Genomic DNA, 13,776 nt, shown 5'->3' with positions numbered 1-13,776 from the left:
TAAATTTTTTAAATTAAAAACAAAATTTTGATGCCAAAAGTTGGACCTGAAGGGAGAAATGAAAAGACCTGAAGGGACCTGAAAAGTCTATGTTCGGACTAATTCTAACTTCAATAACTTTTTTAATATTGAATGGTTATCTTTCAACTTTAGATTACTAAAAATTCAGTATAATGATAAAATTAAAAAAAAAAAGATATGAAAAATATCGTTGGGGTGTGAAAACTCGGACCTGAACGGAAAATTAAATAACATAAATTTGCTTGAAAAGACTGTGGTCAAATTTATTCAAAATCTTTAACTGTTTTCAATCAATCTCCTTGAAGTATGAATTTTGTTATAGGAAAGGTATAATTAATCATTAAAATGATAAAGAATTTTATCGAAAATATAATGGTTGAGCTACAAAATTCGGACCTTGTCGGGGAAATAAAAGACATGAATAACAGGATCATAGGGGTAGATGTATTTAAACTCGCACAGCATTGTCTTTTCTATTTGTTTTAATTTTAGACAAGTGTCCATTGAAGAGAAAGAATGACTTTATATTTATACAGGAACATATTTGAATACAAAATACCTTGTTGATGATGAATCATAAACCTAAAGAGAACAAGAAGATTGCCCGGTGAAATTATTCAAACTAATTCAACTTGCTTATACTGCATTAATATATATATCTTAAACTGTTTTATTTATAAAATAAAAATAATAGTATTGCTACCCCATGAACCAAATATGTAATTTAAAGACGTGTGTTCGTCCATTGGAATTTTTAATTACATAACGTGTGCCAGTTGTAATTTACACCTTGTATTGATATTAGGTGATAATTGGATCATTAATCTAAATAAACATTTCACTTTAATCTTTTAATTGGATTATCGTTAAAATTAAATATTTTTATCACAATTTAAGTTGCTTTTGACTCTTCTTGAATGAAAATGCAAATGTTTTATAAGCTATGTTGAATTAACAGCTTCATTCAGGACTTTATTTTTCATCCAGCAGGTCCGACATTTGTCACAAAGTGCAGGTTCCAGACTTGGGACACACACACAACGATTGTGATGGGGTTATCATAGTTTAAAGACACCAAATCTTTTTCTTAATTATTTATTTCTATGGTATATCATGTCTCTTTGACTTATGAGTTTTGACATGTGAGTTTTGATTATTCTTTGGTATCTCCCGTCTTTTTTGTATCAGTTTTGCGTATCATATTAGTATCTTCCGTCAATAAAAATTAGAAAGAAGGGTGACCGAAAGAAAGTGTGATCCCAATGAGACAGTTTTCCAAAAGAGAACAAATGACACCGAACATGAAATGTTAACAACCATATTTTTCGTTTCTGTTTATTATTTTCTTTTTAAAAAAAATAGCGGAATTTTAGGCACATTTAGATTTTTGAATTTACGTTCAGGTCCGAGTTTTGACACCCAAACGATATTTTTCATGTATTTTTTTTATATTATCATTATATTGAACTTTTTGTTTCACAAAAACAAAAGTTGAAAGATATCCACTGTATATTAAAAAAGTTATTGAAGTTAGAATTATTCCTACCATAGATTTTCAGGTCCCTTCAGGTCTTTTCATTTCTCCCTTCAGGTCCAACTTTTGGCTTCAAAATTTTGTTCTTAATTTAAAAAATTTAAATTTTAATGAAATATGGCTATTAACAATTGATTAAATTCCAACTTGAAGAAATTCCATCCAATAATAAAAAAGTTGTTGCAATTTGAATAATTTTAGTCGTATACTTTCAGGTCTTTTCAGGTCCACTTTCAGGTCTTTAGTGTAACCCCAATAACACTCAGTTTACCATAGGTATAGAGAAATGGAGCTCAGGCCGGTCACTGACCATTGTATATCATGGAAAGCCTCAGTTGTCATATATTAGAGATTTACATAACGTTATGCTGAAGCTTCCAATGTAAAGTTAATACAGCGTGAGGACGAATTAATTTATCAAAATGAAAACTTTAAATAATAAAATGCTAAGTTGAATCTGCGTTGTGTTGACTTGCAACTTCAAGTGTTGATGTTGTAAATGCATCGTGGTACATATATGTCTAGAAATGTGTCATAAAATCAACATATCAGAATTTGTAACTGCTACATGAGAATGCTTACACTGGTGACAAACTATTGTTTTCTCTGGTATACAATGATTATCATTTTCAAAATGTATAAGAATGTTTTTCTAAACTTTCCGACTTTCAGAAAGTGTACTTGTTAACTTCTTCTGAACAAGTTGACTTTGACAAAGTGAACAAAAAGTATAGACTCGCCGTGTGTACATGGTCTTTGTTCACTTGTAACATACAACTCGTGACTATTATAAGTGTTACGAATTTGCAGTTTAAGAAGGTTATGATAGTTTTACAGTTATATATTTTCCGATATCTCTATTAGTTTCCCATATCATCCGTTAATCGTTAAAAACTGTATCTAAAATTATCCCTTTATCCTTGGTTGCTATCAGACGCTTTACCTGTACAGTTGTTACTAGGGTACTCTCTTCGAGGTCCGCGTTAGAAGTATAAATAGTGGGTAACTATTCAGTGTAAGTTGTCATATCACATTCATTCATATCAGTCACGTCTCAGTCCTTACAGCTGAACGGACGTGCTGGGTCAGCTCTCCTTTACCCGCTATCTTCGATGAGGGTTTACAGATAGATGTTCAACGACTTACTACTTAAGATGACAGAAACCAATCCATGCCGTACAGAGAGACGTAGTAGTTGGCGTACCCGCGTTAACATGCCTCCAAAACCATTGTCTATTATGGGGAGTGTCATGCCGATTAACGTCCGAGGGCTGTATCCTAGGCTGTTGGGTGATACGACCTTCATTTCACTGCCTCACGGCTTTGGTCCTGATAACGCTTCCTGTCATCTTTTGAACTACGTCCGAGATCATCTACCAGTACTCCTTCATCGAGGCTAGCGGGCTGCCAAGCTGACCAAACTGGCCCTGAAAGCAGCCGTTAGTGAAAAAAACATCAAAATAGTAAACAAAGAAAAATCAACTCACCAAAACCAAGATGGCGGCCTACATATTGCGACCTCCACTACTTGTTCCTGACCCATGGCATCAAATCATTTAAAGCTCACCAAACGCCTTCGGGCACCGAGCCGACCGTGCGAGGGCTGAAAGGCCAGTCAAGGTCGTTAAACACTTCCATATATATAGTGTAAGTTGTTCCGACCGTGCAAGGGCTGTATAGCCAGTCAAGGTCGTTAAAAACTTCCATTTGTTGTTTGTGTAAGTTGTCATTACATTCATTACATTCATATCCAGTCACGTCTCAGGCATTACAGCTGAACGGACGTGCTGGACCAACTCTCCTTTACCCGCTATCTTCGATGAGGGTTTACAGTTAGATATCAACGACTTACTACTTAAGATGACAGAAACCACTCCATGCCGTACAGATAGACGTAGTAGTTGGCGTACCCGCGTTAACATGCACTCCAAAACCATTGTATCATGGGGAGTGTTATGCCGATTAACGTCCGAGGGCTGTATCCTAGGCTGTTGGGTGATACGACCTACATTTCACTGCCTCACGGCTTTAATTGGTCCTGATAATGCTTCCTGTCATCTTTTGAACTACGTCCGAAATCATCTACCAGTACTCCATCATCGAGGTTAGCGGGCTGCCAAGCTGACCAAACTGGCCCTGAAAGCAACCGTTGTGAAGAAGTAAAATCTAAAATAGTCAACAAACCAAAAACAACTCACCAAAACCAAGATGGCGGCCTCCATATTGCGACCTCCACTACTTGTTCCTGACCCACGGCAACAAAATATGATAAAGCTCACCAAACGTCTTCGGGCACCGAGCCGACCGTGCGAGGGCTGAAAAGCCAGTCAAGGTCGTTAAACACTTCCATATATATAGTGTAAGTTGTCATTCTTATCAGAGACGTCGTAAGAAGAAGATTAAAAAAAGGTTGGACCGTTAATATTTAAAGACGAGTAGCAGGAGTATTCAAACAAAGTGGAGTGTTTGAAACCTGTTGAGAAGATATAAATAGTTTCGGTTACGTAGAAGTTGTATAAACAGGGTTAGTGCTAAGGTTTTGCGTTCCACATCTCTCACTATTGCAGTGAGTGTTTGCTGTTAAACCATACCTTAGTGCTACCTTAGTTGTTCCAACCGTTTTATAAATATATTTTAATAAAGTTTCATACGTCGAAAGTTTACAACAGTTTGAATAGTTTCCATACATTCGTTTTATTCAGTTTCAGACAATAGTTCCAAACCGTTTGACCCGTTTCAAACATTTAGGTTTCAGACAGGTTCCAAACATTTAGGTTTCAGACAATAGTTCCAAACCGTCTGACCCGTTTCAAACATTTAGGTTTCAGACAGGTTCCAAACATTTAGGTTTCAGACAATAGTTCCAAACCGTCTGACCAGTTTCAAACATTTAGGTTCCAGACAGGTTCCAAACATTTAGGTTTCAGACAATAGTTCCAAACCGTCTGACCGGTTTCATACATTTAGGTTCCAGACCAGTTTTATACATTTAGGTTTCAAACCAGTTCTATACATTTAGGTTCCAGACTATAGTTTCAAACAGTTGGTTTTAAACAGTATCGGACAGAAAGGGTTTTAAACAGTTTTAATTCAACAAGTTCGGGTTAGGTTGATAGGTGTTGAAAATCGTTGTATGTAGTTAAGTATTTGTTTCATATTTGATAGTGATAGTGTAACTTTTTATTGACTTTTGAATTGCTTTTCAAATCCAGGAAACTGGTACGAACCCGAGGATAAAAACATCTAAACGTCCCCGCCCGGTTACACGTTACATAAGCTTCCATACTATCAAGTTCACAAGGTTGGATATAATGCAACTTTACCACTTATTTATGTCAACAAGTTGAGCTGAGAACTGATCAACTCGTGACTATTATAAGCTTCCATACACTTCTAGTGTTTTAATTGGTACAGGTATAATATGTTACTTAGAATCCCTCAGTTACTTTCTTGTCTATTCTTTAAAATAAAATAAAAAAATGTATATCAGAGCAGAGACATTAAATACTGTGTCTCCGATCAGAGCAAGTACAATATTTTGTTTCACGAAATGCATTTTTTTTTTAAAGAATAGACCAGGTATATAACGGTACACGGACCATTTTTGATTATTTGTTTATCTTAACTATCAAATAATTATGAATGTTTTGAGTAATCAAATAATCGCTATTAATAAAATTGAGAATGGAAATGGGGAATGTATCAAAGAGACAACAACCCGACCATAGAAAAAAACTTCAACAGCAGAAGGTCACCAACAGGTCTTCAATGTAACGAAAAATTCCCGCACCCGGAGGCGTCCTTCAGCTGGCCCCATAACAAATATATACTAGTTCAGTGATAATGAACGGCATACTAATTTCCAAATTCTACACAAGAAACTAAAATTAAAATAATACAAGACTAAGGGGACGACCATTTGATATTCTGGGGCGGGCCAGGAGGATTTTGAAAATAAATAACTCAGCCTTGATAATCACAAAAATAAATGGTTTGTTCTTTGGTAGTTTGAAAATAAATTATATGACTTGCAATGTATTGAAAATAAATAATTCAGCAGGTCTATAGCTTCTTGGGCCTTCAGCGGTTCTAAAACCCTTCAAAAAAAAATTTCCTCGCTCCGCAAGTATGTGTCTGAGGTTATGAATCAAATTTTGAATCATAAAATTTCTGCAGGGGATAATGAATAATTTTAATTAAATGGTACACAATAACTTGACTATAAAAAAAGAAGATGTGGTATGATTGCCAATGAGACAACTATCCACAAAACACCAAAATGACACAGACATTAACAACTATAATTAACTGTACGGCCTTCAACAATGAACAAAGCCCATACCACAAAGTCAGCTATACAAGGCCCCGTTAAGACAATGTAAATCAATTCAAACGAGAAAACTAACTGCCTTATTAATGTAAAAAACAGAAGGAAAAACAAGTATGTAACACATAAACAAACAACAACCACTGAATTACAGGCTCCTGACTTGGGACAGGCACATACATAAATAATGTGGCAGGGTTAAACATATTGTAAGTGGGATCCCAACCCTCCCCTAACCTGGGCCAGTGGTATAACAGTACAACATAAGAACGAACTATAAAAATCAGTTGAAAAAGTCTTATCATCAGATGGACAAAAATACATGTATTTTTCATAAATATTAACAAATTTTTTTAAATTGTATGTTTTCGAATATCATAAATATAGTTGTGAAAATGAATAATCAGTCCCTTGCTTTAATGAAAATGAAAAATCTTGCTTCAATAGTGCAGAAAATGAATAATTTGTATTCTCAATTTACAAAAATAAATAACCGATCAAAAACAAATCCTCCTGGTCCCCTCCAGAATATCAAATGGTCGTCCCCTAACAAAGACCAGAGGCTCCTGACTTGGGACAGGCCGGGCAAAAATGCGGCGGGGTGAAACATGTTTATGAGATCTGAACTTGTGACCCTCCCCCTATACCTCTAGCCAATGTAGAAAAGTAAACGCATATCAATAAAACGGCCAAGTCATCACACAAGACATGAGGGTCTGGATGGGGGGTCTGTTATTCTGTAAACATTTAATTTTCACCCCTTTTTTCTCTAATCTTCAAAAAATTAACCCCTTTTTTCTCTAATCTTCAAAAATTTAACCCCTTTTTCTCTAATCTTCATTTTTTAAGGGCATTATTCTTTAATCAATTAACCCCATCCAAACCTTCATATATAATGAGGGATCTATAATCAAAAACCCCTAAGTTAGCTTGATGGAGTACGGAATCGGCCATTTTTTGACGAATACCGATTTAGACTTTCTTTTTTAAGATCAATTTCCGGCGGAAGAAGTTTAGATTTGTTTACAGCTTCCGTGCTAGGCAATGAATGAAATTAAATATGCAATAGAAACTGAGATTAGAAACCCATATTTTTGTAGTGTAGAGATACTGCACCATTATGCAGAATTGTTATAATGCTGGGCGAATACCTAGAGAAAATGTGCATGATCAAAATGCTAAAGGTCAAACAGAATCATTTAACTTCATCAAAGAACTAGCTGAGCAGAACAAACTTTTGAAACAAAGAATTGAAGAGCTAGAGGTTACTAAAATAACAGCATCTTTAATTTCTAGTCCAAATCATCTGACTTATTCAAAATTATTCCTCCTCCTTGTAACAACAGAAATTTGCAAGTTGTTAAAAATTTTATACATTTTTAGTCAGCAGGGATCCCCATGACCTGTTAAATGATGGAAGTGTCCGCGCGTACCTGCATGGGGGTATGAATAGTCAAATTGCCATTCGTAGGCTATGAGTACCCACATATGGTTTTATTAAATATATAATGCAATACACCTTATCGCTAATCCCGGCTGACCCGTCAACAACAATCACTTTTCCATTGTGGTGTCAGATATTTTGTTTTATGACGTCAACATTTTACGGGAACCTGTGTGATATCCAGCAATGGTGGACAAAAAGCAATAAGGTGTATCAGATTGGGAATGAAACATGAAATATATATACAGAAATTATTGATAATATAGGGATTTCGTGTAGAACGTTTATAAGTTAATAGTACATAATACACATTGCTAATTAAATGCACACTGATTGAAAATGAAACTTTTCAGTCCCTCACTCCCTGTTAACTAGTATAAATATGAACTTGTGGGCATTATTTTCTATTTCTGTTTATTTTACTTATTTTGCTATTTTTCCTTTTTTTATTATTATTATCAAGTGCCACCCGCATTAAACAAAATAATGAAAATATCAGCGTGAAAACGTTAAATAGTGAATATATATAATGCGAAGGCATATATTATAGGACTACCTGTAAACATGAAGAAAAAAAATTAATATATATATACTAATATTAAATGTACATTTGTAAATGCAAATTTTAAAACTTAAATTTTACTGAATTTGAAAAATACCTACATGACCTATGAGAGGGTGGTAAAGATAAAAATTAAAAAAAGAAGATGTGGTATGATTGCCAATGAGACAACTGTCCACAAGAGACCAAAATAACAAAGAAATAAACACCTATAGGTCAGCCTTCAACAATGAGCAAAGCCCATACCGCATAGTCAGCTATAAAAGGCCCTGATATGACCATGTTAAACAATTCAAACGAGAAAACTAATGGCCTTATTTATATAAAAAAATTTGATGAAAAACAAATATGTAACACATAAACAAATGACAACCACTGAATTATAGGCTCCTGGCTTGGGTTAGACGGATACATACATTGTAGATAATGTGGCGGGGTTAAACATGTAAGCTTGATCCAAACCCTCACCCTAACCTGGGACAGTGTAATAACAGTACAACATAAGAACGAACTATAAAAATCAGTTGAAAAAGGCTTAACTCATCAGATGGACAAAAATTCAAGTGGATGTGGCCGGGAACTTGTTCATCCTGACAACAAAAAGACACTAGGAACATATCTGAGAGTACTTGCAGTTATGGTTATTTTCATGCAATGTGTTTTGCCATTTTTATTTCACGTGCATAGATATAGGAAGATGTGGTGTGAGTGCCAATGAGACAACGCTCCATCCAAATAACAATTTTTTAAAAAGTAAACCTTTATACTGTAATACATGTAGGTCAATGTACAGCCTTCAACACAGAGCCTTGACTCACACCGAACAACAAGCAGCCTTGAAAAAGGTTCTTCACTGTGTTTCGTGAAATCAGTAAAAAGATCAACCTGCAAGAAGATTTTAATTTTAAAGAAACAAGTTATAAAGGCCTCAAATTAAACTAATTTTAAAAGATTCATGTAAGTTAATCAAGAGTCCTGATCATGTATTTTTTTTTGACATTTGATACATGTTCATTGGCATGATTCTCTTCTTTAGTTGATCAGAATTTTAAGTTGCTTCTACACTTCAGAGTAAAAATTCATGATAACTTTGAAATGTCTTCCCCACATGTATATCACTCTCTTCTATTTTAAGAATATTTATTAACTGAGAAAAACTGTTCACTTAGACATAAGACTTAAAGCTTTACATGTATTTAGAGTTGTTATATGCATAACAAGTACAAGCATAAGCTCTGAAGAGCTTTTAAAACCAATACCTACATAACCTATATATGATGAATATTTATAAAACTTCTAGGTATTTATTTACTCACTAATTTATTTACTTATTGTAAGAGTTTCTGTATAAATTTCACGATCCATTCCCGATCCGATGATATTTTATTATAAAACCAGATGCGGGTCCACGTAGCCTTTAAACGCCAAGTTGGCCAATGTGGGTATGTGCAGACACTGCCTTTAATGATGACACCCCACCATTGTTCAAATATCTGTTAAATTGTCTTCCGTCATCATTCAAATTTGTTTTAGTTTTTGATATATTGGTATCCCGTCGTCAGCGTCGTCTGAAGACGGATGGTCTCCTGATAATAACTTTAGTATACATGTAAGTGAATAGAAATCAATAATATTTTAACACAATGTTTATAACCACAAAAGGAAGCTTTGGATTGATTTTGGGGGTTATGATCCTCAAGGTTGAGGAATAAGGGGCCCAAAGAGTCCAAAACAAGCATTTATCCAGTGTCAGGACAATAAGTTGTGTATTATAAGTACATTGTACTTCAATTGTTCAAATTGTACCACAATGTTTAATACTATAAGTAGAAGGTTGGGATGTTTTTGAAGGGTAATGGGGCAAAAAGTCTAGGAATAAAGTGCCAAAAAGGGGCTAAAATCAAGCATTTTTGTAGTTTCAAGACAATAAATTGGACTTATTTTTCTTTGTCCAGAATGGTTGTTGAATCACCTAAAATCAATGCTTTATGAAATCTTTTTTGAAAATTGGAGTTATCTTTCTTTGTCCAGAATAGTAGTTGAATCAACTTAAATCAATGCTACAGTATATATACAATATGCAATGCAATATTCACTTTTACTACCATCTGATAAATTAAAGCAATCTTAACCATTTCGTGATTACAATTCAATTCAATATTTTATTGTAAAGAGCACAATAGAGGCATGATCCAAATACAGACAATTATAATATTAAATCAACATATAAATGAAATATAGTTGCATGTAACAACAAGTCATAGGTAAATTTTATGAATACCATTACATAATTCTAAACTGATATTGATACCATAAACTTATACATCAGTATTATTCTAAATTTTCATAAATTTACTTAAAACACACAATCATCTATATAAGATATATGTGTACATGTATATATATATATATGTGTGTGTATGCACGAACTACTGTAAAAGATTACTATCTGATGAAACGGTATGGTGGTCTCTCAAATCAAGAGCTTCTTCAATATACATACAAATAGATTTTAATTCTTTTTCAGACATAGGATTTAACATTTTGATAAAATTTACATCGAAATTATTTGAATTAATATCATTAATTTTATATTGAGATCTAATTTTGTTATATTGAGGACATTCAATCAAGAAATGTATCTCATTTTCAATTTTTCCTGTGCAAAATTTACAAAATCTCTCATTAGAGGGTATTTTTGGTCTTGCATACATTGTACCAACCAGTTTCTATTGCTAATGGGTGTGTATGCGCACTTATTCTTAATTTAGTGAGTTTTTTTCTAAGGTATTTAGGAACATTAAAGTTTAAATATTCTTGTTGTTTAAATTTAGTGTAAATTTTACTAAAAAATAAAAGTTTTTTCACAGTTTCCATCTTTTATCTTACATGTAGATAGGATAATTCAAATATAATTTTATTTTTGTAGAAATCTTCTAGTTTCTGTTTGAAATTACTATTACAATGCTTGTTTAAGAGTATTCCAATATATTTCATTAATTCAGATAGTTTATTAGACCATGAATTCTCTCTATTTTTGAGAGACCACTTCAAAAGCAGCCTTGAGAATTTCATGTGGACCACCAGACCGTTCACTAATGTCAAACAATAGGTGAGCTTGGGTATTAAAATTTTATTGTCTTAATTGCAATATCAATAAAGTTATAAGTGGTCAATTGTCATAACTTGTTTGAAAATTTTAAATACATATTTATCATAATATTTATGGAAAACAAAATTCATTAAAATTGTCTAAACATGAAATATGATTTCAAAATCCATTTTTAATTAAAAGGACTCATGCAGTTATGTACAAATGTATGTCGACCCTCAAAAATAAATTGGAACTGAATGTTTTCTGCTTTTGAGTTTCATTGTAGTTTTATAAAAATTTTGGGCATACTTATATGAAATTGGAGTCAATATCAGAAGTGTTCAATCAATGAACAAAAATGCTCTCAAAACATACTCTTATATCATATAAGAGCCCAATCTCACAAACACTGGAAAGCAAATTCCTTTAGTAATCTGTTAACAAAATAAAGCACTTTGTTATACAAAACTTGTAATATATATATGATACTATTTATCACATTTAACAAAGTCCCATCATAGTGAATACTAGTTTCAATTTTTTTTTATTCATGCTTACCATTTTCATATTGTCTATCAAATACTATTTTTCTATATACCAGTATACAAGATTTGTAATCAGCAAGTAATCATATGAATGTAATCTTAAGTAATCTAAAAGTAATCATGATTACACCTGTTTTGGCAATGTAATCCATTACATTACAATAATTACTTGTAATCAGAAATGGCATGATTAATGATTATTTAGGATTACACTGAAAAATGTAATCGATTACAGCTGATTACGATTACCCCATGCCTGCTGTGCGTGCATTAGTATCGCCACTTAAAATCACCTCCTTTCAATAAGAAAAAAGAAATAGAATTTTCCATTTTTGTGAATGTAAGTTCAGAAATATTCTTATTAATATATGGTTTGATGTAGGTAAAACATAGAAAAATGTCTTTCTCCAAATTGAGAAAAGTTCCATCTATTTTCAACCATATTGAGAAGTTGTTCTGTTTTATTTCAGAAATTACATTTTAAAATTTTGGCGTTATAAATACAAGCATTCCACTTGATGGTTTCCCCCTTTTTTTTGCCTTAATAGGCTTAACTATACACATGTAAAAAAGTATTGTAACATCAAATAGAAATTGTAATTAAAAAAACACTTTTAATTTTTTTGTGATATAATTTGTTGAAGTAGAACTAGTTAAACATTATTTAAATAATACCTGAGTTTAATCAATAAATATCGTCATGATAAGTTCTTATCTGTACATGCAGCTACTGTACCCGTTAACATCAAAACAGATGTTTTTATCCTCATTATTTTAAACACTTTAAATAACCAAGTTTATATGATTGACACATTGTAATTGGTCATCAACAACTCTTAACTGCAGCAAGATGGCAAATTATCAGCATGAGGAAGCAGGTATGTCCCTGTGACAACTGTACATACATGTATCAAGAAGACCCCCTATACCATCTGCTAAGGAAAATCAAGCATAATGAAGGTTGGTCAGAAGGAAACCCATTGCATACAATACAATCCTAAAGTGTGAGTGGTGGCCTTAGAGGAGTCTTTAAGCAAGAACTGTTCGAGATCGACTCATCGCTACTGGTTATCGTGCGATAAGACCATTTCAGGGATCTTTGTTTACGACCAGACACATAGTTGTCCGTATCCAATGTAGTGCAGAGCGCCCCAAAATTGGAAACTACCATCGTTGAGGAAGATCCATTGTTCCAATGGAATTCGATTCATCTTCCTTGGCTCAATCGTACCCCGGATTTGAACCATATCGAGCATATATGGGACACTATTGGTCGAAAGGACACCCCAGTTCAAACACGTCATGAAATAAACAATGCCCTTCATTAGAAATGGTTGCTGCTACCTTAGCAACATATTACTTAGTAGTCAATTTATGGCAGGTATCAGAAGATGTTTAGATGCAGTTATCCGTTTGAATGGAGGATGCGCACAAAGTACTATTTCTTTGGCGTATAAGGGTCAACCATAATGTGAACAATCATCTTAAGATTAATTTTGAAATGTCTGACATTGTAAAGTTCGACTACAGTAAAAGTTGTAAAATGCATTTTTTTGTACAAAAAACACTTTATTTTGTTATTAGAATTGTGGGTTGAAAAAACATTTTTTTTTATAAATTTTTTTGTTCATTTAAATGCCGATGTTATCATTAACTATGTTTCAATATAATTTTACAAATCCTTTATCATATTCCATCCAAAAAAAGACGCTGCTTTTACAAGATTTAAAAAATCAAGGTGTTGCAATACTTTTTCCATGTGTATATACATGTATACATGTAGGGAGATGCAAGCCTGGAAGATTTCCTGGAGACTCTCTCAACATTGTTCCTGCAAAAAAACTATATCATATTTACAAACATTTTCAATAAACAAATCATCCTGAAATTTATCTTCATTTAAACCATGGATATTCCAGTAGGCAATATTCATATAGAAAGTAAAAAATCTATCTATTTACAAAGGGACATGGGGAAAGGGAAATAACTCAATTATTATTACTTTTAAGATCTTTTAGGTTAATTATATATGCAAGGACATATATTTGTAAAATCATTGATATGTAATGTGTATTTTTCTTTGCATTCAGTTATCAAAATTATATATGAATTCATAAGTGGTACAAGGGAAGAAATTCTACATTTTTGTTTCTTGAAATGTATGCTAATTTCATGTATCAAAAACATTGTTCCCAATATGTATGTAATAGTGCCTAAACTATAGTTACCAGTATACTTTTAAAAAGTGT

The 13,776-nt window shown here is 33.0% G+C and overlaps 1 protein-coding gene across 2 annotated transcripts in view; it reads left to right on the top strand.

Annotated features, from left to right (window-relative positions):
• Window positions 1-3,220: 3,220 nt before the first annotated feature.
• Window positions 3,221-13,776, top strand: part of LOC134721340 (paramyosin-like) — a 48,240-nt gene continuing 37,684 nt past the window's right edge. The window contains exon 1 of one of the 2 annotated variants that reach the window (XM_063584282.1): window positions 3,221-3,273. Coding sequence is in view for 1 of the 2 variants with exons in the window: in XM_063584281.1 (XP_063440351.1) it covers window positions 7,003-7,146 (144 nt within the window). In the remaining variant the exon portion in view is untranslated. Of the gene's footprint in view, window positions 3,274-6,887; window positions 7,147-13,776 lie in introns of those variants that run through there. The other variant, XM_063584281.1, reaches the window with a different exon arrangement.

This window comes from Mytilus trossulus, chromosome 6 (genome assembly GCF_036588685.1).
Source record: "Mytilus trossulus isolate FHL-02 chromosome 6, PNRI_Mtr1.1.1.hap1, whole genome shotgun sequence".
Taxonomy (NCBI): Eukaryota; Metazoa; Mollusca; class Bivalvia; order Mytilida; family Mytilidae; genus Mytilus; species Mytilus trossulus.
Note: the sequence above shows the minus strand (reverse complement) of the source record. Positions and strands in the feature narration are given on the sequence as shown.